The sequence below is a fragment of the Alternaria metachromatica genome (genome assembly GCF_023757995.1).
Source record: "Alternaria metachromatica strain BMP 0045 chromosome Unknown scaffold_29, whole genome shotgun sequence".
Lineage (NCBI taxonomy): Eukaryota > Fungi > Ascomycota > Dothideomycetes > Pleosporales > Pleosporaceae > Alternaria > Alternaria metachromatica.
This window is the reverse complement of record NW_026055520.1, coordinates 42,854-68,879: the sequence shown is the minus strand read 5'-3', so window position 1 is coordinate 68,879 and position 26,026 is coordinate 42,854. Positions and strand designations below refer to the sequence as shown.

The 26,026-nt window shown below is 43.9% G+C and overlaps 7 protein-coding genes across 7 annotated transcripts; 5 read left to right on the top strand and 2 right to left on the bottom strand.

The window, feature by feature from the left end:
• Positions 1-1,432: 1,432 nt before the first annotated feature.
• Positions 1,433-2,204, top strand: J4E83_008987 (uncharacterized protein; the record flags this gene model as incomplete). The annotated part of the gene is made up of 2 exons (XM_049335880.1): positions 1,433-1,710; positions 1,769-2,204. 2 exons carry the CDS (start codon positions 1,433-1,435, stop codon positions 2,202-2,204), a joined length of 714 nt encoding a protein of 237 aa, XP_049184914.1.
• Positions 2,205-5,191: 2,987 nt separating this feature from the next.
• J4E83_008986 (uncharacterized protein) lies at positions 5,192-7,529 on the bottom strand (the record flags this gene model as incomplete). Its single annotated transcript, XM_049335879.1, has 2 exons — positions 5,192-7,387; positions 7,449-7,529. The coding sequence occupies 2 exons, from the start codon at positions 7,527-7,529 to the stop codon at positions 5,192-5,194; spliced, it is 2,277 nt and encodes a 758-aa protein (XP_049184913.1).
• A 921-nt stretch (positions 7,530-8,450) lies between these two features.
• J4E83_008985 (uncharacterized protein) lies at positions 8,451-10,037 on the top strand (the record flags this gene model as incomplete). The annotated part of the gene is made up of 2 exons (XM_049335878.1): positions 8,451-9,273; positions 9,322-10,037. The coding sequence occupies 2 exons, from the start codon at positions 8,451-8,453 to the stop codon at positions 10,035-10,037; spliced, it is 1,539 nt and encodes a 512-aa protein (XP_049184912.1).
• A 90-nt stretch (positions 10,038-10,127) lies between these two features.
• J4E83_008984 (uncharacterized protein) lies at positions 10,128-11,147 on the bottom strand (the record flags this gene model as incomplete). Its single annotated transcript, XM_049335877.1, has 1 exon — positions 10,128-11,147. The coding sequence occupies one exon, from the start codon at positions 11,145-11,147 to the stop codon at positions 10,128-10,130; it is 1,020 nt and encodes a 339-aa protein (XP_049184911.1).
• Positions 11,148-12,238: 1,091 nt separating this feature from the next.
• On the top strand, positions 12,239-13,192 carry J4E83_008983 (uncharacterized protein; the record flags this gene model as incomplete). Its single annotated transcript, XM_049335876.1, has 1 exon — positions 12,239-13,192. One exon carries the CDS (start codon positions 12,239-12,241, stop codon positions 13,190-13,192), a length of 954 nt encoding a protein of 317 aa, XP_049184910.1.
• Positions 13,193-15,273: 2,081 nt separating this feature from the next.
• J4E83_008982 (uncharacterized protein) lies at positions 15,274-16,588 on the top strand (the record flags this gene model as incomplete). The annotated part of the gene is made up of 3 exons (XM_049335875.1): positions 15,274-15,909; positions 15,958-16,314; positions 16,379-16,588. The coding sequence occupies 3 exons, from the start codon at positions 15,274-15,276 to the stop codon at positions 16,586-16,588; spliced, it is 1,203 nt and encodes a 400-aa protein (XP_049184909.1).
• A 1,228-nt stretch (positions 16,589-17,816) lies between these two features.
• Positions 17,817-19,111, top strand: J4E83_008981 (uncharacterized protein; the record flags this gene model as incomplete). The annotated part of the gene is made up of 3 exons (XM_049335874.1): positions 17,817-17,937; positions 17,993-18,133; positions 18,186-19,111. 3 exons carry the CDS (start codon positions 17,817-17,819, stop codon positions 19,109-19,111), a joined length of 1,188 nt encoding a protein of 395 aa, XP_049184908.1.
• Between the last annotated feature and the right edge of the window lie 6,915 nt (positions 19,112-26,026).

Sequence of the window (26,026 nt, the reverse complement as noted above, 5' to 3'; positions counted from 1 at the left end):
CGGCAGCTGCAGGAGTTGGCGCGACTAGTGATATCGAATTGCCGTACGGCCTGCACGTTGGCGGTTATGTCACCTCCGTGCAAGGTCCGGTGAGCATTCTTCGCTCGTTTTGATAACGAGTCTTCAGACTATCCAGGCTGATTAGACGTCCGCCAACATATATAACAGATTTCGACAAAGATGTATCGCCGGCTGGAAGCTTGCAGTCGAAATCGGCGAAGCGGTTTGCCCGCATCCGCGCTAGCCTGGCGTTGCGGCACGGCATCCAACCAGCTACTGGAAAGCAGGTGGGGGCACGCTATGTGTGGGGCGAGTCCAACGTAACCTCACGTAGATATGCACAAGGTATACGATCCTTTGTACGGAAAGAGGTTGCGTCGCGAATTGTTCCCCGTCACAGCCTTCGTCGCGGGGCAGACGCTACGCCGGCTAAACGACAGCAGGAGTCTGATAGTCGCGGGGAGCAACCTTGAGATGTCGGACTCGCGTCGCCCTCTAGAATTTAATCACGGCATGACTATCTTGTAGTCAAGGCGTGCAAACGCACTGTTCACTGGTTCTCTTCAGCTGCCGCCATCACCCGGAGTCAGGCCGCCACGAAAGCACCAGCAAACGGCAATTTGCAAGGATGCAGTGCGATCCCATTCTCATTGGTCTTTGGGCCACCGCTCACTGCTGTTAGTTATCAGTCTCCAACAGATGCTTGTCGGGCCAATGTGATCTCAACCGCTCTGAGGAGTTCAATACCTGTTAGTGGCTAGGACGCACTTCCATCAATGCGTTTGCCATATCAGGTCTGCGTACACATGCTTCTCCAATCATATGGATGTGGGATGGTGGTTAGCTTTTGATCGGCAATCCTCCATTGTCAGAACCGGCTGTACCTGTTCAAGCCTATGCGCTCCTCGGACAGTTTCACGCCACAATTCCACCAAGCGGATTTATCACGATGGCCAACATGATTCCCATCGAGAACGGGCAACAAGTCGGCATCCTCGTGACTTCTTCCATCTCCATCTTGATGGTCATTGTCGCTGTCGGTCTGCGGCTTGTAGCCAAAAGGATCGCGAACCGGATTGATTACAGTGACTATTGCATTCTTGCTGCCTTGGTACATCGAGCCTGGAAAGCGAAACAATTCTGCGTTAACGTATGCATCAGGTATGCAACACCGCACTGCACGCTTGCTGCATTTTGCTCGTTACATATGGCGGCTTTGGCTTCCATACCACGGAAATCTATCAGCGGTTTGGCCCTGACACGGCAACATTCTTCTTCAAGGTAAGACTAGTCACTGATCTCTTGTATTTGCAAGCTCTCACGTGTTCTACGATAGGGCATCATGTCATTTGCAATACTGTGGAATGCGACCGTGTGCTTCAGCAAACTGTCGGTCCTGTTAATGTACACGGCACTGATACCAATGGTATCCATGGTACGATGGGCCCGTATTCTCGGTGCTACGGTGATAGCCTGGAGCGTCGCCGACGTCATCGCTGCTTTCGCGTTATGCCGACCACTGGCGAAGAACTGGAACTTCGCACTACCCGGGACTTGCGGTGGTCAGCCGACCTTCTACTTCGCAATGGGTGTCATCAACCTTATCACAGACGCCGTGATGATCTTACTACCAATGCCATACCTGTACAAGTTGCGTATGGCGTGGCGGAAGAAGTTGGCTGCGATGGCGCTCCTCAGCATCGGGGTAGGGTGAGTACACGCTTGCGCCCATGTAGTCGTACTGAACTCATGCTGACATGTCGCGCAGTACCTGGGCCATCATCATATACCGCCAAACGCTGCTACCGGGTCTCGACTTCTTCGACATGACATACACCGGTGTGCTTGCGACGATCCTCTCCGGCCTCGAGCCCGCCGTCGCCATCGTTCCGGCATGTATCCCTCTTATGCGCCCTTTGTTCGTGAAGTCAAACCACGCCACGCGCTCCAGGTTCGACTACGACAGTAGCAGAAAGACAAGTCTCTTCTTGAAGAAAGGGAACAAGATACATGACGATCCGACGGCGACTTTCTCGGAGTTGGTGGACGATGATGATGCTTCGTCGCAAATTGAACTGCAGCCGGTCAAGAGTTGTCAGATTGTGCGCGTTTCGTCGGTTTACAAACATGACAGGGAGCAGAGGGTGGCTGATTCGAAGCATGCTATTACGGTTGAGAGGAGGTGGGAGGTACGGAGGGACTAGCAAGGGCTAGTGCAGACAGCAGTAATATGCGTATGACCATATCCATGAATGCAATACCCCGCCGTCCGTGAGTGCAATGATCTTCGCTGACATAGAACAGATGATAGGAAGATATGCTGCCAACTGATTTCGGTGTATCACAGCTGCAGCGCGTCTCGGGGGCCAATCCAGCTGCATTGGCGAGGGTACCAAACCCTCGTGTTACATTGAACGTCATCCGATAGCTCCTTCCAGTCTGGGGAACGCGACACAAATCACTGTGTCTCCGGGCGGTATCACCATAGCTCATGACGTAATGCGGGGATCTTCTCAGGGCATCAGCATTCTGCTCAGATCTCGAGCCGCGCTAACCTCAGACGCTAATCCCATGCTTCTTTGCTGTTCCCATCACCACTTTCCAGACCATGCCAGACAACTTGTGCTGTGAGTCATGCTCTCGATTCCTCCGTGGAGAGCTGTCTGTCATCGTGGACTGGGGACATTGCATTGACTTCGAGCATCATCACGATGTTGCGTCATTCACCAAGGCGATACTTCTACCGTGTGCGATCTGCAGTCTAGCGCATCAATATGCCGAATTTACGCCACCTCAGTATGGATGGATACCATGGACCAACGTGAGAGGACAATTGCGTTACCATGAAGATGAAGACACGGTTACTCTGCGGTTCGAGTACTATGATCAAGAAACGTTCTGCCACTACGAGAGCGCGTCGCTGCTATTCGTTCCGTGGCCTGGTGAGTACCTTCCAACATTAGTCTTTAGTTGCTGACGAGACTCTTAGCCGCGAGAGACTACTCCATCTCGCATGAAATTTCGCCAAGCAATCAGGCGGAACCTGCGATCAACTTTCTTACGAAGAAGTACCAAGATTGTCGCAATACTCACGCAAAGTGCAAATTCCTCCGGCAACAAGTGGCATCCGCCTATCCCGCAAGACTATTGCAGATCGGGACGGAGGAACGTAGCCAGGTGGTACTACGCGATGCAACGTTGTTTCGGGATGAAAATTACACTTGTCTCTCGCACTGTTGGGGTGACGTCAAGTTGCTTACACTCAATGCAGATACACATAAGATGCTAGCGGAAGGCCTGGACCCCATCGCGCTGCCAAAGACATATCGGGACGCAATCCATGTAACTCGGTGCCTTCGCATTGAGTATATATGGATTGATTCATTGTACGTATCGCGCGATACTCTCAACCACGTAGGCTCATGTCCATAGATGTATCTTTCAAGACGATCAAGATGACTGGGCGGCAGAATCGCGTCGTATGGGAGATATCTACGCGAATGCAGCGTGCACGATTGCTGCTACTGCTGCACACGATAGCAGGGGCGGCCTATTCCGCGAAAGACATCCGAAACTCATATGCCCGAGGCATGTCGAGTTCGATTTCAAATACGAGGGTCCGTGGTTTGAACAGTACCAGGGAACGTTCCCTTTAAGAGGAGCCTACTTGTGTGACGTTAGACACTTGACTGACGTATGCATCGGACAGGCACCGCTTAACCAAAGAGCTTGGGTTAGTCAAGAGAGACAGCTTTCGCGTCGCCTCTTGCACTTTACGGGTACCCAAATTTTCTGGGAATGCAACGAGTGTCAAGCGTGCGAGACGTATCCTGACTGGCTCCCACCTTGGGCGCGATCGTTTTGGCGCTATGACGCCACCGCACTTAAGAACCGTGTTCATGATCTGATGCGTGCAGACGGAGACGCTCTCTCCGATTGCTCAACATCCACTCCTTTTGCTCCAGGTCTAGATGAGGCGACATATCACGCCTGGCTTACATTCCGGGATCAGTATTCTGCAGCTGCGCTTACCTATGGCACCGACAAGCTTGTAGCTATCCAGGGTATCGTCAATTGGATGAGTCGAGTCACAGATAGCGAGTTCAAAGCAGGCCTCTGGCTTTGTCACATCATCGAAGAGCTATGCTGGAGCGAAGATTACGGCATACCCGGGAGTCGTCCTGCACCCGCCCCCAAGATCTGGAGAGCACCTACATGGAGCTGGGCTTGTAGTAATGACAGCATCACCCGCAGCAGGTTGTTCAAATTCCATGGCGACCATAAACATCTACGCACCGAAGCAGCTGTTGTTGGGCTTAGCGTTGAAACAAAGATCTCAGGGCAATTGGACAAAGCGACTTTGAACTTGAGATGCCGGCCATTGCCGGCGAGATGCGGGCTATGGCTGGAATCGAGCATTCAATTGCGTACCCCAAAGGGTGAGCGTATAAAGTATGCATCGGAGAGTGGAGGAGTGAGCTCTGCTATCAGGTATCGCCAAAGGGAACATGGTTGGCAATCAGACGAAGCAAGAGAAGGCTACATAATCGTTCTCCAGCGTTGCCTCCATCAAAACCATTTCGAACTATTCGACGACCTCGAACCTTTCGGTAGCGAAGCGAAAGATATGTTTGCAGAATACGAGGAACACGATGAAGGATCCGCCGAGGAAATAGCAGACCTCTCTTCTGAGTGGGACCATGAGTGCGTCGAAGCTTTGTTCATAAAAGGGCTCGAAAACGCTGCGGAACGATATGAAAGGGTCGGTCTCATCGGTTTCGATGGTACACGCGCAGCCATGAGAATCATGAAGGCGCATTGTTTGGCAGAAGAGAGGGTGATCACGCTTGTCTGACGCAGATTCGAGATGCGGTATTGCGATAGGCGTCGCGTTAAGGGTGTTCGAGACTGAGCGCTGGGTAAAGGGTTAGAGGGCGCGGAAGCGGGGGCACGCTATCTGACACCCTCGGAGCCTCCGGCCACGTCTATCGACGCTACGTGCGAGTGTCAATACGTTCTCATCACACGCATTGCCATGCCCAATTCACTTGGAAACCTGCTTCGAAAGGTTATCGGTGATAGCACTGGTTGTACGCTCACGATCGGGAATGTAGTAAGACGTCCTCTACCTGGATGTGACCATTAGAATTAGAGTCAAATGAACCGTTCTTCTATTTCAACCCCCTTCATCCTACTTCACAAGAACCTTCCCGTTCTTATCCACAATCCTCAGCCCCTCGAGTTGACCGTCCGTCTTCACCTCCCCAACCACACCATCCTCGTTCCACCCAAAGTCCACAACCCCACCACCTCTCAATCGCAATCCCTTCACACTCCCGCCACCCCAACTCTTCGGAATCGCAGGCCCCAAAACCACAGTCCTCTCCCTCATATCACCCGCAGCCAACGGCATGTCCGCAACAAGCATGCTCAACACCGCGCCTCCAAACCCAAAGTTCGCATCAATCTGAAACGGCACCCTATCCCCATCATACATACTTAACCCATTCCCAGCAAAGTTCTGCTCAATCGCATATCTGAGCTCGTAGTACGCTTCATCCGTTTCGTTGAGGCGAGCCCAGCAAGCGGACCGCCAGACTTTCGCCCAGCCTGCATTCGCCTGGTTGAGGGCCTCACCGTTACCGTTGCCACGGCTGTACAGTTTCTGACGAACGGCGTCTTGGACTGCGGTGTCGGTGTAGCCGTCGAGGAAGGAGGAGATTGAGTAGCCGGGGTACCATCCGACCAGTTCGGAAAGATGGCGGTGGGTGTCGTTGATGAATTCTAGGCCGTAGGGTTCCTCGGGTAGTTTCCATTCTTTGATCTGGCCCCAGGTACCGATTGCGAAGCCTTTGTCGAGTCGTTGGAGGGAATCGGTGATGTTGGTGATGAATGCGCTTTCAGTCTCGTTGACGGTGGGGGCAGTGGAAAGCACGGCATCGAAGACCTGGTGGATGAGTTGCTGATAGTGCGCGCATCCGAATGTTGTAGGGCCATGCTCAGGGCTATTGCATGGGTTTACGACCAGCGAGCCGTCGTTGTTGAACATATCTTCTTGCAGCTGGCTGAGCCAGAACTCCGCAACACCCTTCATCAGCGGGTATCCCTGGTCACGCAACCAGGCTTCGTCGCGCGAGTAATCCCAATGGTCGAAGACATGCTGCATCATCCAAGCTGCAGAAAGCGGATAATTTGCCCACTCAGCTCCGCTCTTCATGCCCGTGTGGCCGAAGATGTTCATCTCGTTGTGAACCACCCATCCGGGTGCGCCATATAGCAGCTCGGCGGTCTCGCTGCCGCGCGGAACCCAGTTGTCGGACATGTAATCCCATAGTGGTGATTGAAGGTCCGTCAAACCAATCTGGTCGGCGGTCCAGTGGTTCATCTGGATGTTGATGTTGGAATGGTAGTCTGCCGACCAAGCGGGTTCGAGGCTTTCGGCCCATCGTCCTTGAAGGTTCGGGGGAAGAGAGCCCGGTCGCGAGCTGGCGATGAAGAGATATCGCGAATAGTCGAAGAGCAGGCTCTCGAGGTATGGGTCGCCGGCTGTACTATTGGCGTTGTAACGTGCGACGAGCTCGGATGTGGGCACTTGAGATGAGTTGAAAGGATCGGGAAGAGATAGCGTGAAGCGGCCAGTGAGAGAAGTGAAGTCCTCCATGTGACGCCCTTGTAGATCCGACAAAGGTCTGGCGGCGGCGGCGAGAGTCGTGGACTCAACGACTGGGCCTGGATCTTCGCCACGGAAGGAGTAATGGTACTCCGCTGTCCCCTTCTTTGCGTCGTAGTTCGTTTCAGCGCCGACTACTATCGTGACACTGTTCGTACCGTTGCGTGAGGAGACCATCAAAGACTTGGCTTCACCATCACATACAACCTCAATGCCGGATTCAGATGTAACTCGTGCCATGGCGTCGTATCGCATACCTTCAGGTGGGCCAAGCTGTGTCAGGGCGCTCATTCTGAGATATCCTGGATACGTAGCATTACCACCGACGCATGTGATGTTACGCAGCTCCGGCTCAATGAGTGCATTGTCCAATCTCACTTCCAACGCTGGTAGCTCACCCGAAGAGTGAATCGAATAGACGCAAACTTGATCTGGAAACGAGCAGAACGTTTCGGACTCGAAAAGGCTACCGTCCGCGCTGAATGCCGTGGTGTGGACGCCATTGCTCAGGTTCAATGTCCGCTTATAGTCGGTAACGTCGGCACCTGCTAATGACGGAATGGCTACACTCAAGTTTCCTAGCACTTGGTACGAGCCATACGAAGCGTCTAAGCCCAGCAGTTCTGTCACGTTTCCCGTTCCATTGGTGAAGATCCAGTCCCGAACGCCCGGTAATGCTGCTGCTTTGGAAGAAGTCGGATTACCGCCCGTGTAGTTCTGTTTGATGTGTTAGTGTCGCTTGAAGGTCAATTGCCAGCACAGAGTCAGCGGAGCTTACAGATGCATTGAAGGGACCTCCAGACCACAATGTATCTAAGTTCAGGGTGAGTGTCTCAGCACCGGGTGGGCCAATTGGCATGGCACCAAGACGGCCATTTCCAAGAGGATATGTGGTGCGGATGATGTCGCTACCATTCGCAGGGATAGTAGACCATAGTGATTTTGCATTCGAGTAGTCAACCAACCCACAGATCGCTAGAAGCGATGACAACTGTGATATCCACATCATCGGTAGTGATAAACTGGCTGTGAACTAAGTTGACCGTGATTGCAATCTGGGCGCCGCCATGGTTTTGTTGTATGTTGGCGATCCATGTGACGTTGTGCAGCGGGCTTGGATCTTTTCCGGGGTTAGTTGCGGGGAAGAGGAGTATGCGGATGGCGATCGCTATAAAGATCCTCCGTGAACGACTTTTTTTGGAGTTGTTCTTCCGGCGGGATATTTGGGATATCCAGAACTAGCAAGTACCGCGCAAAAGAGGCCGAGCATCAGAGCCAGCATCATTGGTCGCTGATAGGTCAGTTACGTCGGGTCCAAATTCCGCATCAGCTACGACCGAGCAACATGAACAGCACTATGGAGCAGTCGATACTTCGTCAACATCTTCTGCATTGTTCGTATGTCTACGCCTCAGGTTGATCGAAGCATGTAAGGTCAGTATACCCAGCTGGGAGATGAGCAGCTTCGTGGAATGGTGCTTCAAGTGGACTCGAAGCTGGACAGATCGCGATTCGCTATCGACCCTCAGCATAAGGACGCAATTCGCGCGCTCCCTCAGTAAGATCGTGCTAAGGTGAGATGCGACGATAAAGCGCGTCGATGTTGCGATGGAGTGATTTGGATGTTACTGCGAACTGGCGGCGGCGGGTGATGATGTCTTCGTCAGGGCAGGCAGCCAATCGGCGTTTGGATTGGCCGGGACCGCGCTAACATTCGCGGACCCTCATGTCACGATATGGCAGCAGCCCGCCAACCCCAATTGCGAGTCGACAGCCCAAGATGAGGACGCCGTACACCTGCCGACAGTGTCTCTCGGCCCTGAAGACGCCGCGGTCTCAATTACGGCCGTCGCAAGGCCTCCGCCAGCTTGCGCCCAAGGTGTCGTCGCAACGCAGTCACTCGACCAAAAGTGCAGCACCGCCAAAGCTTGCCCTGCCCAAGCGCAGCCTCTCGACGACGCCGGCCCGGGCTTTCGAGAAGCCGTTCGAGCCGTATGAGTACATCGATCCCGAGGGCCATCGGCGGAAGCTGGTCCTGACCGAGGACAACCTCTTCAATTCCTTTTCCGGCTCGCCAATACCTGAAATACGGAAGCGGGCTGCTTTCATGCGCCAGCATGCTTACTGCCCACATCCCTCACATCAGCCGACGCGTCCCGCGAACAACCCCATGGACCTGGAGGCTCGCAAGTCTTCTGAGACGGGCGCCCCGCCCGCCCATGTCGACTTCGAGTGCCCAGACTGTGGCATACCGGTATACTGCTGCGAGGAACATTGGGCGGACGACTACGAGGCGCATCTGGAAGTGTGTGACGTTCTGAAGCAGATCAACGAGGACGACCATGATCTGAGGAGTGGGCGCTTCTTCAAGGAGTTCCAGTTCGCGGAGCCCCAGATGGAGGAGATTCTCGTCAACATGACGAGCTGGGACACATATATGTACACGCGAGACTTCGACGCGCTGAACGAGGACCGCGAGATGCGCCAGGCGACAAAGCTGTTGACATACCCAATCACCATCGCGAGTGTTCTGAACGAGCTGAGTCCTTACAACATCCGGAAGAACGGGCGCATGACGCCGGAGGGACTGAAGAGCTTCAGCGGTACGTACAAACCATCTGGGAGATGAGATAATACTAACGCGCCCCCAGCCCTCCGCCACACCCTCCACCCACCCCGAACCGGCGGCGGCGACACCTGGAAGAACGCGCGCCTCGCTCCCCCCTCGGTCCGCCTCTTCATCCTCGGCGCCCGCGCAGAATCCTCGCTACCCCGCGAAACCTGGATGCAACTCTCCTACCTCTTCCACCGCGTACAATTCTCGCTCAACTTCATCGGGCCCGAGAGCATGGCCAACCGCGAGAAGGAACTGCCCCTCCCCGAGCGCACGCCTTTGAACCCGTTCGGCGCCGTTGTTGAGGACCGCATTAGCAACTCGATGAAGATTAGCACGTTCGTCGAGTACTACCACAACATCCACAAGACAGGCTACTTCTACCCTTACGACCCCTACTTCGACTGCTTCGTCGTTTTCCACCCCGGTTTCGGCAACCCCGCCTCCGCGCACGAGTGGGAGGAGACGCTACCCCTCCTTCTCGAAACCAAGGTGCCTATCATTGCGACCGGATACAGCCCGTGGGATATGCAGCAGGATGTCGACTTCCTCAAGAACAGGTTCGGGAATGAGATGGACATGTTGCTCGAGCCGGGCGAGAACCTGTTCAGGAGTCTGAGATGGGATCTCAATGACCTGGACCCGCATGATGTTACGTGCAGTAACTGGGGCGTGTACTCTTTCCGTGGTAAGAGGTATGAGACTACGAAGAAGGAGGATGACGAGGAGGTGCATAGTGAGAGGACGGCATGAGTGGAAGGTGAGAGGGGTATGTAGATATGTACAGTATTGTATATCGCACTTCTGCTGCGCTTGTGAACGATTGCTTTTCATTCTACGGGTTTAGACCATGATGGTTTCTGCTGACATAGCTTGTGTGCTCACCACTTCGGTACGCCTGTGCAGGAGGGCCTTCATCCTCACTCTACGTCGTCCTCTCTCTACGTCGTCCTCTCTCCACGTCGTCCTCTCTCTACGTCGTCCTCTCTCCACGTCGTCCTCAACCTCATCGTCCTCCAGACAGTCGAAGAAGTCATCTTCAGAATCACTTGGGAGGTTAAACATGTCAAGCACCATGTTCTGATCGTCGGTCCACGGCGCCAACACCCAATCTGTCCCACCAGGCTGATAATCGGCACCATGAGTATACGCGACTCGTCTCTCCGTTTCATCTTGCACCATATCACGCCAGTCCTGCCTCCGCCCACCCCAAAGCTTGTTGCGCAACTCCGGAAGACATTTGACCCTGCCCACACAGTACTTAACGATGTCATCGGGCAGGGGCCGTTTGTTGAAGACGTCATACGATCCGCCGAGCTCAGGTCTGAACAACTGCTCGCCCGCCTCTTGGTTCCTCGACCAAATCGTGTACTGATGAAAAGAGCCAATACCTCTGCTTTGAGCCATGTAGTGGGCCAGTCCGGTGAGATACTCTCTCGATTCCGTAGTCTCCCTAGCCGCACTCTCCATAAGTTGTACATCCTGCACCCCTTCGAGGGCGATGCCGTAGAGTGCGAACAGCGCGGCGGAGTCAATGCGCACGTCGAAGAAGACTTTGGGGATCTTTTCATCTTGCAGTATATGCTTCAGCGTCTTTCCGTTTGCGCCTGAAGTACTGAAAGTCTGTGTGCCGAGCCTCTGCACGTCAATGAGGTAAGTGTGCTGCGATGAAGGGGGGTCGTGGATTAAGAGAGTTATGATGGAGATTGTGCCTGTGCGACCAAGGTTCACGCCTTCGAGAGAGATATGAATGACGGGCCTGTCAAGCGCATCATCTCGGGCTTCGTGGGTGGACATCAACTTGTCTATCAATTTGACGATGGCTTGGGGCGTATCGATCATCTCGGGGTTCACCGTCGCCATGGCTGGTACGGGGCTTCGACTTTGGTAGTTCGACTATTACCGGCGACTTCGTGCCTTTAAGCGTCGCCTGCGTCTCCATCGCTTGCTCCTCCGATCACGAGCTGCGGTTTGATGTGTGCTTCTTCTTGAATTTTGCGACATACCCAGCACATTTCAGGTATTTGCGTCTCCAGGTTTGGTGTTGAGTTGTGATTGGTTCACCCAGCCTAGCAGCCAAGGTCAACCACAGGACGATTACCCGACTTCAGCATCCCGATTACAAGCTCATCGAAGCGTCCCTAGGTCTCGATCCCCATGCTGATGCGCTCCTTCTCCCAACATCACCGCGTCTGCATCTTTCCCTTCCAACCGTCTCATCGGCATACAACTAACACCGCCATACCACTATGCCGACCACAATCTTGTCGTCGTCACTGCCCGAGCCAAAGTGCGACCCAGCTGATGCGCAACCGCTCGACCCCCAGAATGTACGAGTTGTCACGCCCGCACCTTCCACCCACCCAACACTGACCCACCAGTCGCGATACCACATCCCACGCGTATCGCGCAGCCTGCACGCATCACTAATAGCCACCTACAACTGTCTCTCCAAACTCTTGTCCCGCAACAACATCAAGCAAACGGGGAAGCCCTCCGGTTTTCGAACCCAAATGCGCAAACCGTGGAGGAGACACGAGGACGCACTACCGCTCTGCCCGGACTGCGGCGCCATGACGTTCGCCGAATGGGAGAAACGGAGCTGCCTGAGTTCGTTCGAGATACACCGACATCGAGAGCAGACAATGCCGGAACAAGCAGGTACTCACGATGTCTAAAAGGAAATCTCATGAAGTCAAGCTGTACCCTCCGATACTAGGGTCGTGAGTGTCTCACCACGTATTCGGGACGAACCACAGAGTGGCTACCAAATTCCAACACCACGACTGCGCCCTCATGAACATGGTTCAGGGGTCACGTTTCAACGCTGTTGCCTGCACCGGTGGAGCCTCAACCCACGCTCATTTTATTATTTGTGCATTTCTTTCTCCTACACTATCGCAACTTCCTTCTCCCATCGGCTCCTTCACACGTCGAACATCCACTATAGCACGATGTTGCCGCGACACCTCTCGTTATTGGTACCCGAGCTGAGGTACGATCCGGCTACACGACCGTCCTGGGACGCTAAAGATGTACGAGCCCTCACGACCACACCTCGTCTTCCGCACAAAACTAATGCACTAGACGCGAAACCAGACCGAGCCTCTACCGCGCAACATGGGCGCACCACTGACCGCACACTATCTTCGTGTTTCGGTGTCTTGATACCACTGGGACAGCATGTGAGCGCGGAAGACCTGCATCTTGAGATACCAAACACCGAGACCGTGCGAAAGACCAAGGGACAGTATACAGCAGTGCCTGGACTACAGCGCTCCGAAGCAAGCCGGATGAGATCCGCGAACATGATCGAGTTCCTTCAATACACACCAACAACGGCAAGAGACTCCCGCGGACGAACAAAGATGGTGAAGAAACGTGAGTATCCGCTCTACCAGCCAACGAAGTTCCGTCATTTCGTACCTTTAACAGAGAAGTTCGTGAAGATACCCGAGAAGGAGGTCGATATCTGCGAGCCGCCGAAGGGTAAACGAAAGCGCATCCCGTGCAGAGCGCCTTCGCCGCCGGCGCAAGTTCTGCGTTCTACTTGCCGAGTGCTTAGTGCTGAGGAGCAGGATCGGTGGAAGATACCACCGCTGGTGTCGGGTTGGAACAGCCGGAATAGATACGCTATACCTCTCGACAAGAGACTGGCGTCAGATGGAAGGGGATTGCAAAACGACACCATCATCGTCAGCAACTTCCACGAGTTCTGCGAAGCCCTAGAGGCTGTCGAACGATACGCAAGCGAAGACGTCCGCCAACAGGCTATGCTAGCGCAGTGTCTCAAGGGTGATAATATGTTGCAGAATGAAGAGCGCCTCTGCGAGATTGCATATCAACATCGGCAGCAGTGCACGAATTGTGCCCGCCGCCGCGGCCAGTCTTCTCGACTCCGAAGGTGAAGCTATTCATCGAGGCGAGGAGGCGCGCAAGGAGCGGAGAAAAGGGTTCCAGCGTAAATAGCGGCGGGGTAGTAGCGCCTAGTTAAGAGAAACTCTAGAGAACAAATTAACACTTATTTAACAGTATTTTAATTAATAACTAATACTATACTATTACTAATATTCTTTTACTTATTTTTAGCGTAATATACGCTATTTACTTATTTCTACGCTTATAACCTAGGTATACTAATATAGTACTTTAGCTATCTAAGCTTTATTCTTTTTCTTAAATAGCTTTTTTATAAAGTTTATATTTCTCTTACTTATAATCTCTTTTATACTTTATTTTTATTAGAACTTAATAAGAGTATTAACTTAATACTTAATAACCTTTTTTAATATACTTTCTTTATTATTACTTTAGTAGAAGAAAAAAACTTATCTAAAAATAAGCTAGCTAGTTTATAAAATAATATAAGCTTTCTTAATATTAATTTAAGCTATAACTTTATTAGTACTTATACTTTATTTAATACTAGTAATATTTTTTATAAACTCTTAAGCTAGATTACTACTAATATTATAGCTATAAAGCTTTTTAATTTTATTTTATAGCTATAAAAAAAGTATCTTATTATTAAGAAAAAAAGTAGAAGTAGATAAATTAAAGTTTTTAAAAATTTAACTTAAAAGAAGAGCTTTATAACTATTAAAGCGTATAAATATTTATTTAGTTAGTAATATATAGTAGTAGTAGAAATAAAGAAGTACTTACTAATATAGTAAGTAAAGTAAATATTAAAGAATAGAAGAATATTCTTATAAAGCTTTTTTATTACGCCTAGTATACGTACTTAAGTATTTTAGTACTAAACTTAACTTTTCTCTTCTAATAAAAGTTTTAATAAATACCTATAAATAGGTGTTATATTAATAGATTATAGTACTAAAGTTCTTTAGTAAAAAATTAAAAATATTAAAATATTAGCTAAAGGCTTAGCGCGCTAAGCTCTATAAAATTTATAATCTAACTAATTATAAGTAGACTATAAAGGCTTTACACCTTATACTTATTCTTATATACCTATATACTGTTGCTTATAACACTAGATTAATAAATACAATTACGTAAATAGCGGCAGGCAAAGATAGGTAATAAGAGAAGGATGCAAGCTGCTACGCGACAGCATAGTAGCGACGTTAGGTAGGGAGTCGGTCTAGGCTCGGCAAAGCCTACAAAGAGCGGTGGTGCATCCGCCGTGTCCAGCGCAAAGCTCTTCAGTTGTTGATTTCGAATAATCTGTAAAACCTGCGTTTCAATCAAAAGGATGTAAGTCGGAATTGTCGGGAGGGCAGTGAGTATCCCATCTCCTAGCTAGCCCATCGGTCCGACCCCACATGCTCGCTTCCCCGCACGTCCCATCGCTGCCGCCGCGCGCGCATACGACGGCATCCATGCTTACACTGCGGAATTGGCATCGATGTCGGAGGGTTCTTGGCATCATTGGGATAGTCTCGAGCTCCCCAGAGCGATGAGTCGTCGACTCGACTGACTGGACTGTCCGCCTTTGTAGCGTATAAATAGTGGTAACAACGATACCCCCACAGTAACACCACGCTCAGGTGCAGCACAAAACTTTACTCTTATACAATGCTTCAGCTTGTTCCTATTCTCCTTTTCTTCGCGTTCGTTCTCTTGATCGCAGACTACATCCACATACTATGGCGTCGCCGTTATCTCCCTCCAGGCCCCTTCCCATTCCCCATCGTTGGCAACCACTTCCAAACGCCATCGTACAAGCCATGGATTACATGGGAGAAGTGGGCCCAGCACTACGACTCACCCATGATGACTCTCTGGATCGGGCGGCAACCGCGCATCATATTGAGCGATGCTTGGGTTGCGAGTGACTTGCTGGAGAAGAGATCAGACATCTTCTCGAGCAGACCGAGAATCATTGCTATGGGCGATGCGATCGACGCGACAAATACGAATCAAACTACGTTGCCGTATGGCGACCGATGGAGGAAACATCGGAAGCTCATGGTATGTGACCTTGTGTGGTCTCGGTCACTGCAGATCGCTAATAGCGTAGCACATGGCCGTCGGCTCTCAAGCCGTCCGCAAGTACCGTAAATTCCAAGCACACGAGTCTGCTATCTTGATCCGCGACTTCCTCCTTGAACCACACGATTTCGAGCTCTCCATCGAGCGCTACTCCGTTTCGATCACCTCGATTGTCGGCTGGGGTCGACGCATCGATCGCAAGAACGATTACGTTGCGCAACAAGCTCTCAAGCTTATGGAAGCCGTTCACTACATCGTCCCCGGTATCTATCTAATGGAAGCCGTTCCGTTCTTGATGCATTTGCCTGCTTGGCTCTACGCGTTGCCGAGCCAGATGCGACTTGGTGCTGGTATACTGTCGCGCTACTTCTACCTGCTCACACAGGAAGGCGCCGAAGCGAAGGAAGATAACTTTGGGAAACATGTTATGGCGTCCCAGCAAGCTAGCCACATGACGGATCTCGAAGTTGCGAGCCTGATGGGTAATCTGATTGGCGGTGGGATAGACACGACTAGCAGCACTATGCTCTCGTGCATCCTGGCAATGGCGCGCTTCCCGGAAGTACAAGAGAAAGTTCACGCTGAGTTCGATGCTGTCGTCGGGCATGATCGCTCTCCAAACTGGGAAGACATCGACTCAAATGTACTGCCATACTTGACTGCAGTGGTAAGCTACAGGTATTCCAAATTTGACTCTACATCTAACACACCACAGGTCAAAGAAACCCTTCGCTGGAGGACCGTAACTATCCTCGCAGGAATCCCCCACGCCAACACCGTCGATTTCGATTATGAAGGCTACCACTTCCCTGCCGGTACCAACTTCACTAGCAACATGTGGGCGATCCATAGAAACCCACGCGACTTTCCCGATCCGGACAGATTCATGCCCGAGAGGTTTCTCGAAGGCAAAGGCAGCGCAAAACAGCCATATCCGAACAAGTATGGCATGAATCCTTTCGGATGGGGACGCAGGCAATGTAGTGGCCAGCCGCTTGCCGAGCAAGGACTGCTTTACTCTCTTGCGCGGATGATCTGGGCTTTTGATATCTTGCCAGGCCTCCACGAGAATGTGAGTCTCCTTTGAAACGTTCACCTAAATTGTCAACATTTGCGCCGCTAACACACTGCGACAGCATCAGGAAGTTGATTTAGATATCTTCGCCTACACCGACAGCGAGAACACGCGACCGGAGCCTTTCCATGTGCGATTCCTCCCACGCTCCGACGCGATCAGGAAGCTACTCTTGGACGAGGCTGCCGAGGCGCGTGAGGCGTTGAGACCCTACGATGGGGAGACTAGAGTGACGATGGAGGACGCTGTAAACAACCCAGCGAGGACTTGACGGTGCAATGGTATTGCGGACAGATCAGCGCGCTATACATAGTTGCCATGGGACACTTTTTCACACTACACTGGTAAGCCTGGGTTTTGAATGAATGATGCCAATGTGAACTCCGTTCCGATAAACCGTTCTTTGCATTCGAGATATGATTTCAGACAGCCGTCGACTATTCTTTTCCCAGTAATTATCGCAAGAAGATTCGCGATATGCTCTCCGTCAAAGAATCATTCCAGGAGATGTCGCAATGGCCTCGAGCTGACGTTGCGCATGTAATGTGGGAAACTATGTCGCGTTCGGGATGTGGGGGCAGAACGCTAGGACCCTGCAGGCTCGCCTCCCTGGGAGCGAGGGTGGCACCTGGCCAGCGTCCTGCAACCACCCACATAGCCAACGAGCGCCAAACGCGAGCCCAGGTCTCGACGCGACCTCTGCCACAACAAGGCATCGCGCATTTGGGTTAGCCATCGATGTATGGCTCCCATCGTAGCTCTTCGCATCCGGCAGCCTCTTAGGTCGTGGCGTAGACACGACTCTCCAAGAAACGAACATGCGTCACCGACCGAGATATGATGGTGGATAAAACCGATTAGATGGAGCGCAAGAGCTGTATAGGAACGGATACAAAGCTCAAGGCAGATATACGGAGTCGGAGAAGCTTTACAACAGATGAGGCGTCGTCGCGTCGGCTTCATCGCGAATGAACCAGTAGACTTGGCGCAATCATCCCGCGGGCGTCGACGTACGCTTTGAGTTGAACCGCATATGGCTTCGTCAGTAGCGGCCGGAATGAACGAGAAGCGACGCGTCTACTCTGCGGTCTCGTTGTTGTGCATCAAGCAGGCGCGTCTCGCTCGAAGGAACTTTATACACCACATCCTCGTGATGAATACATCGGTCGGCAGGTTACGATCCGCATGTCGGCCATTCACCAAGAATGCATTTCGGTCATGCAGCAGCACCCCGATTGATAGATCTCATACTACTGCCTTTCGGGCGTTGGTCTAGCCCCAGCTGCCTCTTTACCCGCTCGCGTGCTGACATGCAGTGGCGTTGCTTACACATCGCTTGCGAGGTGTCACTAATGGGCCAAATACCATATAAGACTTTTGGAGACTTTCCTCTTTGGGTGTACGGTCGCGTACCCTGTCGCAGCGATGCGCATTACATGAGTAGGCGTGGCACGCATGCCTGCTTTCGCAACGGTACTTTCGTCTCTCACTGCGCTAGGATGAAGACGTACACGAAATTCCTCGTCGCCTTGACCTGGACGACTTCCTTCTCCGCCTATGTTAACGGGTGGCCAACGCATGACGAGATCGTCCAGTCCACTCAGGAACGCGCCACCGCTGGTATTCACAACGCACCTGCAGACGACGTTGGGGCGTAACTGACCTTCGCGTCCAGACTCTATCGATCTCGACGCGATACCTAGCTTCAACCTCAGTTCCGCTCTTGACAGCATCGCGTCAACATACCTCGATGGCCAGGCGCAAGAAATGACACAGCGCAATAGCTCGAATGCCACCACAATCATCGATGTTCATGGTACGTCTTTCCGTCTCCACCATGTGGTAAACGACCTAATGAAGCGTCATAGCGCATTGCGTCCCTGACTGGTATCGCGCAATCGCACCAACAGCCGGCGGGAACCCGACACCGTTTTGGAACGTCAGCGGGCATCTCAACTTCATGGCGAGCCAAGGCATCTCGCACGCAGTCGTGGCATTCTCGCCCGGCGCGAACGTGTATCCTGGCAGTCGAGAAGCGACCATCGCGCTTGCTCGCCTGATCAATGAGCAGTCCGCAGCCTATGCGCGAGTCTACCCCAACCACTTCTCGTTCTACGCCGTTGTACCGCTCCCATATACCCAGGATGCAATCGCTGAAGCCATGTACGCTCTCGACACGCTTGAAGCCGCAGGTATCGCGCTCTACTCCAATTTCGAAGGTCGATACCTTGGCGACTCTGCCTTCACGCCCTTCTTCCAAGCCATGGACGCGCGCGGGGCCGACCAGATCATCTACATCCATCCCACGACCCCGTACTTGCGCATCAACGGCTCACTCATCGAAGCAAACCCAACGACATACCCGACCGGCAACATCGAGTTCTACTTCGAAACCGCGCGCGTACTCCAAGATCTCGCCGTCACGCAGACAATCCTCAACTTCACCAACATCAACTACATTATCCCACACGTCGGCGGCGCATTCCCGTCTGTCGCAGACCGCCTGTTGAAGTCGTTTCCCGCGATCTACGACCGCACCCTGGCCGCTTTGCAGACGCGCTTCTTCTGGGATTCCGCGGGCCCGACGTACTTCCACCAAGTTGGTGGTCTTCTCGCGTACGACATACCGGCTTCGCAGCTCTTGTTTGGGACAGATTACCCGTACGCGCCGATATTCACGTATGCGCCTTCGCTAGTAGGTATTAAGATGTCGCGTTTCGTGGACGACTTCGAGCGTGAAAGAATCTTCTTTAGAAATGCGCAAGAGCTTTTTCGCGATCGTATTGCTTTGTAAATAATTACAACAAAGATCTTAGATATATCTTAGCCTATCTAAGAGAACGTCTTAGAGCCGCTAGGCCTACTCTAGAGAATGTACTTAGGGCTACTAGCTCTAGCTAATATAAGGCAACAGAGTATATATAATCTACGCTTAATTTAGTATAGCGTAGGTATTTACTAACTAAGAAAGAAAATCTAGAAAGTATAATCTATATATATAATCTATAGACTTTAATAGTATTATAATATACTAAAACTTACCTAGAAGATATAAGATAACGCTATAAATCTAGTATATTCTTTAGAATACTTATAGCTAGTACTATTATTAAGATATTTATATATAAACTTTAGCTAGAAAAACTTAATATTTCTTACTAAAGTTAGAGCTTATAACTTCTAACTACTATATTTCTATATATAATAAGCTAGTTTACTAAATAAGCTACTTTACTAATATTAGATAATTATATAAATAAAGCTATAGAGCTACTTATAATAGCTATTATTATAAGATTTTATAAAATTATAGTAGTTATATTATAATAATAAAGTTACGCTACTTATATTTACTTAGTAACTTAGTTATATATTTATAGTAGATTATCTAAGTTAGAATAGCTAGTATAAGTACTTTACTTTATATAGAAAATAGATTAATACTACTATACTTTATAAAACTTTATACTTACTATTTTAGAGCTATTATATTACTTTTTAAGAGTTATAAGCTACTTTTTTAGTTTTTATTTTAGTCTCTTTTATAGCTTTTTTCTTCTTTTTTACTTTTTTAAGTTTTTCTTTCTTTATATATTTTTCTTTAGCTATCTAAAGCTTATAAAGTTTTATCTTTCTTTTATAGTATACTTTCTTAGCTTTCTATACTTATTTAAGTTATTATTAGTATTATTAAACTACTTTATTATTTTAAGTCTAACTAATATAAAGTAATAAGAATATATATTCTTACACTAAACTAAACTAAGTATTAGAGCTTACTAATCTAGAATAGTATAATCTAAAAGTATTTTTATTTAGTATTTTTCTTTTAGAGTTAACTCTATTATATATAAAGTAATATTATATATAATATTAGAATACTCTATTACTTTATTATAGCTTTTAGAGCTATAGCTTTTTTATTCTACTATAAAGTATATAAGTTTTATTTTAAGTTTAATTAATTTTTTTCTTAGTCTATCTATTAAACTATATATTATTTATATTAGAAGATAAACTATCTATACTAATATTAGCGTAAATATCTTTATTCTATAGATATCTAGCTACTAGAAATAGTACTCTATACTTATAGCTCTCTTTACTCTACACTAAGAATAATATATTCTATATATTTATAAAGATTAACTAGTAGTATAGAATTATATTTTTTATACTAAAGCTATTATTCTACTACTAAATCTATATTATCTTTATATATATAAGCTATTAGTGCCTTATATCTAATTTTATAAACTTTATTTAGTAAAAAAATATTAAAAGATATCTAGCTACTATCTTAGAATAGCTAGAAGATTTTAAGATTTTAAGATATTTAGTATATATTACTATTAGCACTAATACTTATATAGACTATAACTATATATATTTATATACTTCTAAGAAGTTTACGTAGTAGTTAAGAACTATACACTATACTAATTACTTAGTAAGATAATATAGTAGTAATAGAAATACTATACTAGGCCTTATAGTATCTATTCTCTAATAACTATAATATAATAACTATTTTATAGCCTAGATCTTAATAGAAGTTATAGTAGTCTATTATAGCTACTATCTAATAAATAGTATCTTACTATATAAGGTAACCTATAAATACTATATTCTTACTATTCTAGCTTTTATTATCTTTATAAAGTATTCTAGCTAAAGTATTTCTTTACTAGAGTATAGCTTTCTATAGAGCTAGAGAGAAAGGTAGATTTATTATTTCTTTTACTTTATATACCTAGTTATAGATAATAATATAGTAGATAATTAGTAGTATCTTATTAGTAAGATTATTAATAGAATAGTCTTTAATAAAATAGTTTTTCTAGTTTCTATCTTTTATAGATAAGAAACTATAACTACTAAAAAGCTTATATATCTTACTAATAAGCTTCTTAAAAGTAAGAGTAGAAAAAAGAATAATAGAAGGTCTTACGCTAGCTATATACGTAATAGAGATAATAGAGATAATAAAGATAATAGAGATAGTAATATTAGAAATAGAAGTAATAGAAATATTAATAGGTCTAGCGTATAGCTCTATACTAGTAAAGTAGCTCTTTAGAGTACTTATAATAGCTTCTAGTATAGTATAAATATAGTAGTTTATAATAGCCTCTATAATAGCTTCTAAAATAATAATCTTAAAAGAACTTATAGAGGTAGTAATAGTAATATATTTAAGAGAAAAATAATTAATATAGTAATAATAAAGAGCTTAATTAAGCTTTAGTAAGTAAAGTAATATAACTAGTAATAAAATTAGCTTTAGACTTACTAATACTAGAAGAACTTATAAAAGAGGTATAGTAAGAATATAGTTAAGAGCTTATTTAATATACTAGTATAGCTTTTAGTATTAGATTTAAGCTACTATTTATATCTTTAATAAGTTTTTAAATCTTTAATTTTACTATAAGCTATAGAATAAGAATAAGAATAAGAATTTTATAAGCTAGAATTTTAGTATTTTATTACTTTATAATCTATAGCTTAGTTAGTTATAAGCTATTAAGAATATATAATTATATTATAATTCTCTCTACTATAATATAAGTAAACGTTAGTATTTATAGAATAGTTATCTTACTACTTTAAATTTTAAAAGCTTTAACTACGCTAGAGGTAGTAGCGCTAAGAACCTAAGCCTTAGTCTACCTAACGCCTATACCTCTAAACGTAAGATTTTAATCTTTTTAAAATATATTTTTTTATATACTAGTAATAGACCTTACTCTTTTTAGACTAGCTTCTACTATAGAATTATTAGTTTACTAATAAATATATAAGCTATCTTTATTTTTTTATATCTACTAAGTATTAATCTAAAATTAAGTATATTATTTAACTATCTACTAGTTTCTAACTATATTAAGTTTTAGAATATAGACTCTAAATTCTAAAAAATATAGTATATATACTCTAATACTAGACTTAATACTCTTCTATACTTAGACTAGAAGAATAAGTATCTAAGAATATAGAGTCTAGAAGAATATACTATCTAGAAGAATATAAAGTTTATAGAGATATAAAGTTTTTATAAGAATATAAAGTTTTTATAATATATAAACTATATACTAAATCTTAATTTTAGTATATAATAAGATTAAAATATTTCTAATTAATTTCTATAATAAAGTATACTTTACTTAATATTACTTTATTATCTATATATAAGATAATAGAATAGAAGATTTTAGAAGAATCTAGAAAAGTTCTCTATATCTCTCTATATAATAGGTATATAATATTATCTAAATATTATAATATAAAATTATCTATAGATAGTATATAATAAAGCTTTTTATATATCTCTAAGTTAGTTAACTTATAAACTTAGAACTCTAATATTATTATCTAATCTATCTTTACTTTTAATAATTCTACCTACTATTCTTTATATACTTCTAATATATAATAGTATAAAAAGTAGATTATAGCTATCTACTTTATTATCTATTAATATCTCTAATACTAACTAGTTTAGTAGTAGATCTTCTAATATACACGTTATATATAGAAGCTTAATTACTAATATAGTATCTTATATAGTTAAATTATATACTACTAGTATTTTAATCTACTAATTAAATTAAGTAATAGTTAAAATAGTCTTAATATACGCGTTATTAACTAGTTATTATAGAAATAATATAAATACGTCTATTCTAAATCTTATCTTAAGTAGATACTACTATCTCTTTATATCTAACTCTTTTCTAAACTTTTACTAATTCTTTTTATTAGTTTTCTTTATTACTAAATATCTATCTATAAACTTATATAATTAGATAAATAGATATTTCTTTATAACTATAGTGTATCTATAACCTTTTCTATTTATAAATATTACTTTACTTTATACTAAAGCTTAGAGATACTTATACTCTATAGTTAATACTACTATTATTTATTAATATTATATTTTACTAGTAATTCTAATAGCGTAACTATATCTAGTAGAAACTATTAGATAATTAAATTAGGTAGTATCTTTATCTATAAAGCTAGACTTAGTATAGAGAATAGATATTTTTTATAATAAAGCTAAGTAGTTCTCTAGCTAGATATCTAGTATATCTATACTTATATATAACTATAAAGTAGCTATATTATCTATTAGTATTAGATATATAAACTTTAAGTTAAAGTCTACTATAAGTAGTCTATACTACTCTAGTTTTTAGTGCTTACTTAGATTAAAGTTTATAAGATTCTCTAGATAATATCTAGATTAAAGTTCTAAACTTTAATCTTCTTATAAATATTCTATAACTACTAATTCTTTTAACTTTATATAAAGTAGATACACTTCTATATAAGTAATAATATACTTATACATTTTGTATAATTCTAACTATAGAGTAAGATACCTACTAGCTTATAGTTAGAGTGCACGTAGGTACTAAGAACTAATTACTTTTTATCTAGATATAAAACCTTTACTATCTAACTCTAATATTAAACTTTACTATCTAGGCTAGATATAAAACCTTTCTACCTCTATATAATGCATATCTTTAGTATCTATACCTAACGTAAATCTATTATATTTATTTAAGTAATAAAACCTTTATCTTTAATATTAATATATTTAAGTATAAACCTATTATAAAACTTATTATCTTAGTCTTCTATTCTATATATATAATAAGTAGGCTAGAGTCTATAATAAGACGTAATATATTATATATATATAATAGTAGTATATTATATAGAGAGTAAATTAGAATAGATAGGTTTAGTCTATATTAGATTTTTTTGTATATAAAGGTTTTTATAAAAGGTAGAAGATATACTAGAATATAACTACTATCTATATAGAAGAAAGTCTATATTATATAAGTATAATATATATTATAGAATAAAGTTATTATTTCTCTATTCTAGCTATTATATACTAAAGCTTATTAATTATTCTTTACCTTACTATTAATAGCAAGTATACTATTAGTATCTAAATTAGTGTAGTTAACTTTAGTAGTATTATCTACGTTAATAATAGTTCTATAGCTTTTAGTAATCTTATAGAGTATACTTTTACTTACTTTAATATAACTATAAAGTTAAGCTACTTCTACTTTAGCTATATTAACCTTATCTAAGACTCTAGCTATCTTTAGTCTTTCTATTATAATATTACTCTATAGTAATACTACTACTTTCTCTAGGTAGGCTATTTCTATTTAAGTATAGTGCAACTCTTTTTAATCTATATATAGCTTTTCTACTAAGCTTTTTACGCACTTAAACTCTACTTTAATTTCTATAGAAATATACTTAAAGCTTAATATTCTATAGTAGGTACGCACTAACTTCTTACTATTCTAAACTAGAGTAGAAGTAGTAATACGTTTTAATAACTATATAGAGAAGAATAATTAGTATAAAGTATTATTAAAGTTAGAGAGTAGTTATAATTACTTAATTATAGATACGTAATTGCTTAGCTCTTAGGTATATAACTAGAGATTTTATTCTAACTTTCTTTTATAGTAGATTAATTATAATATACTTAATTATCTCTAATTATTAATTATCTCTAGCTCTAATAGTTATAAGCCTAGCTACTTAATTATAAAACTAATTTCTACTACGTATTAAAGCTTACTAGAAGATAGATTAGTTAATCTTATTTCTACTCTACTCTCTCTAAACGTTCTATAATTAGAACTACTTCTACGTAATTACTTAATTACTATCTACCTTTTTATTATTCTCTATATCTCTATATTAATTCTACGCTCTAACTCTATAGATATAAGTAATTATAATATAGCTATTATAGCTATAGGTATACTTCTTAAGAAGTAATCTAACTAGAATACCTAGTTCTTACTTCTTAAGTAACACTATAATAAGAAGAGTATCTAGAAAGAGATTAATTCTAATCTTCTAGATATTAAATATATAGATACTTAGAAGCCTAAGTTCTCTAACCTTTTAGTTCTAGAGCTTATAGCTCTAGCTTCTTTTCTTATAAAGCTAACTAAGAATTAAAAGAATAAGTATAATAAAGCTATCTATAAGTATAATGCTTTTTTGCAAGATTATAACTATAAGACTAAGAATAGTACTACGCTTATAGCTTACTAGAACTATAAGTCTAAGTAATAGTTAAGAAAGAGTAAGAAGATTAATAATATTAAGACCTAGATTATACGCACTATTACGCCTAAGCACCTATTACTTATAACTATAAGTAATAATAGAAGAATAGTCTAGTCTTTTATAAAGACTCTTAAGACTATACTTACTTCTATAGATTAGACTATGTAATATATAGTTTATATAAAGTATTATACTTATCTTAAAAAGATCTAGAAAGAAACTACTAAGAAGTAGTTTAATAACTAGTTAATACTCTACTAGAAGGTAAAGATCTTTAAGCTCTTAGAGGTTAAAGAACCTCTTACAATTACTAACTTTCTTACTATAGTTAAGAAGTTTAACTCTAAGTAGACCTACTAGTAGTAATATAATTAATTATTTACTATAGCTCTTAGAAAGAATATATTAAGCTTTAATAATCTTAGTAAAGTATTTAGCGTTGTTCTCTAGAAGATATTAATTACTACTAGAAAGAGAAAAGCTAATATAATCTTTAATACTGTTATAGATTAACTCTCTACTTCTACTAAGTTAGATAAGAAGTAGTTAAGCTTACTATCTAAGCCTTACCTCTATAAAC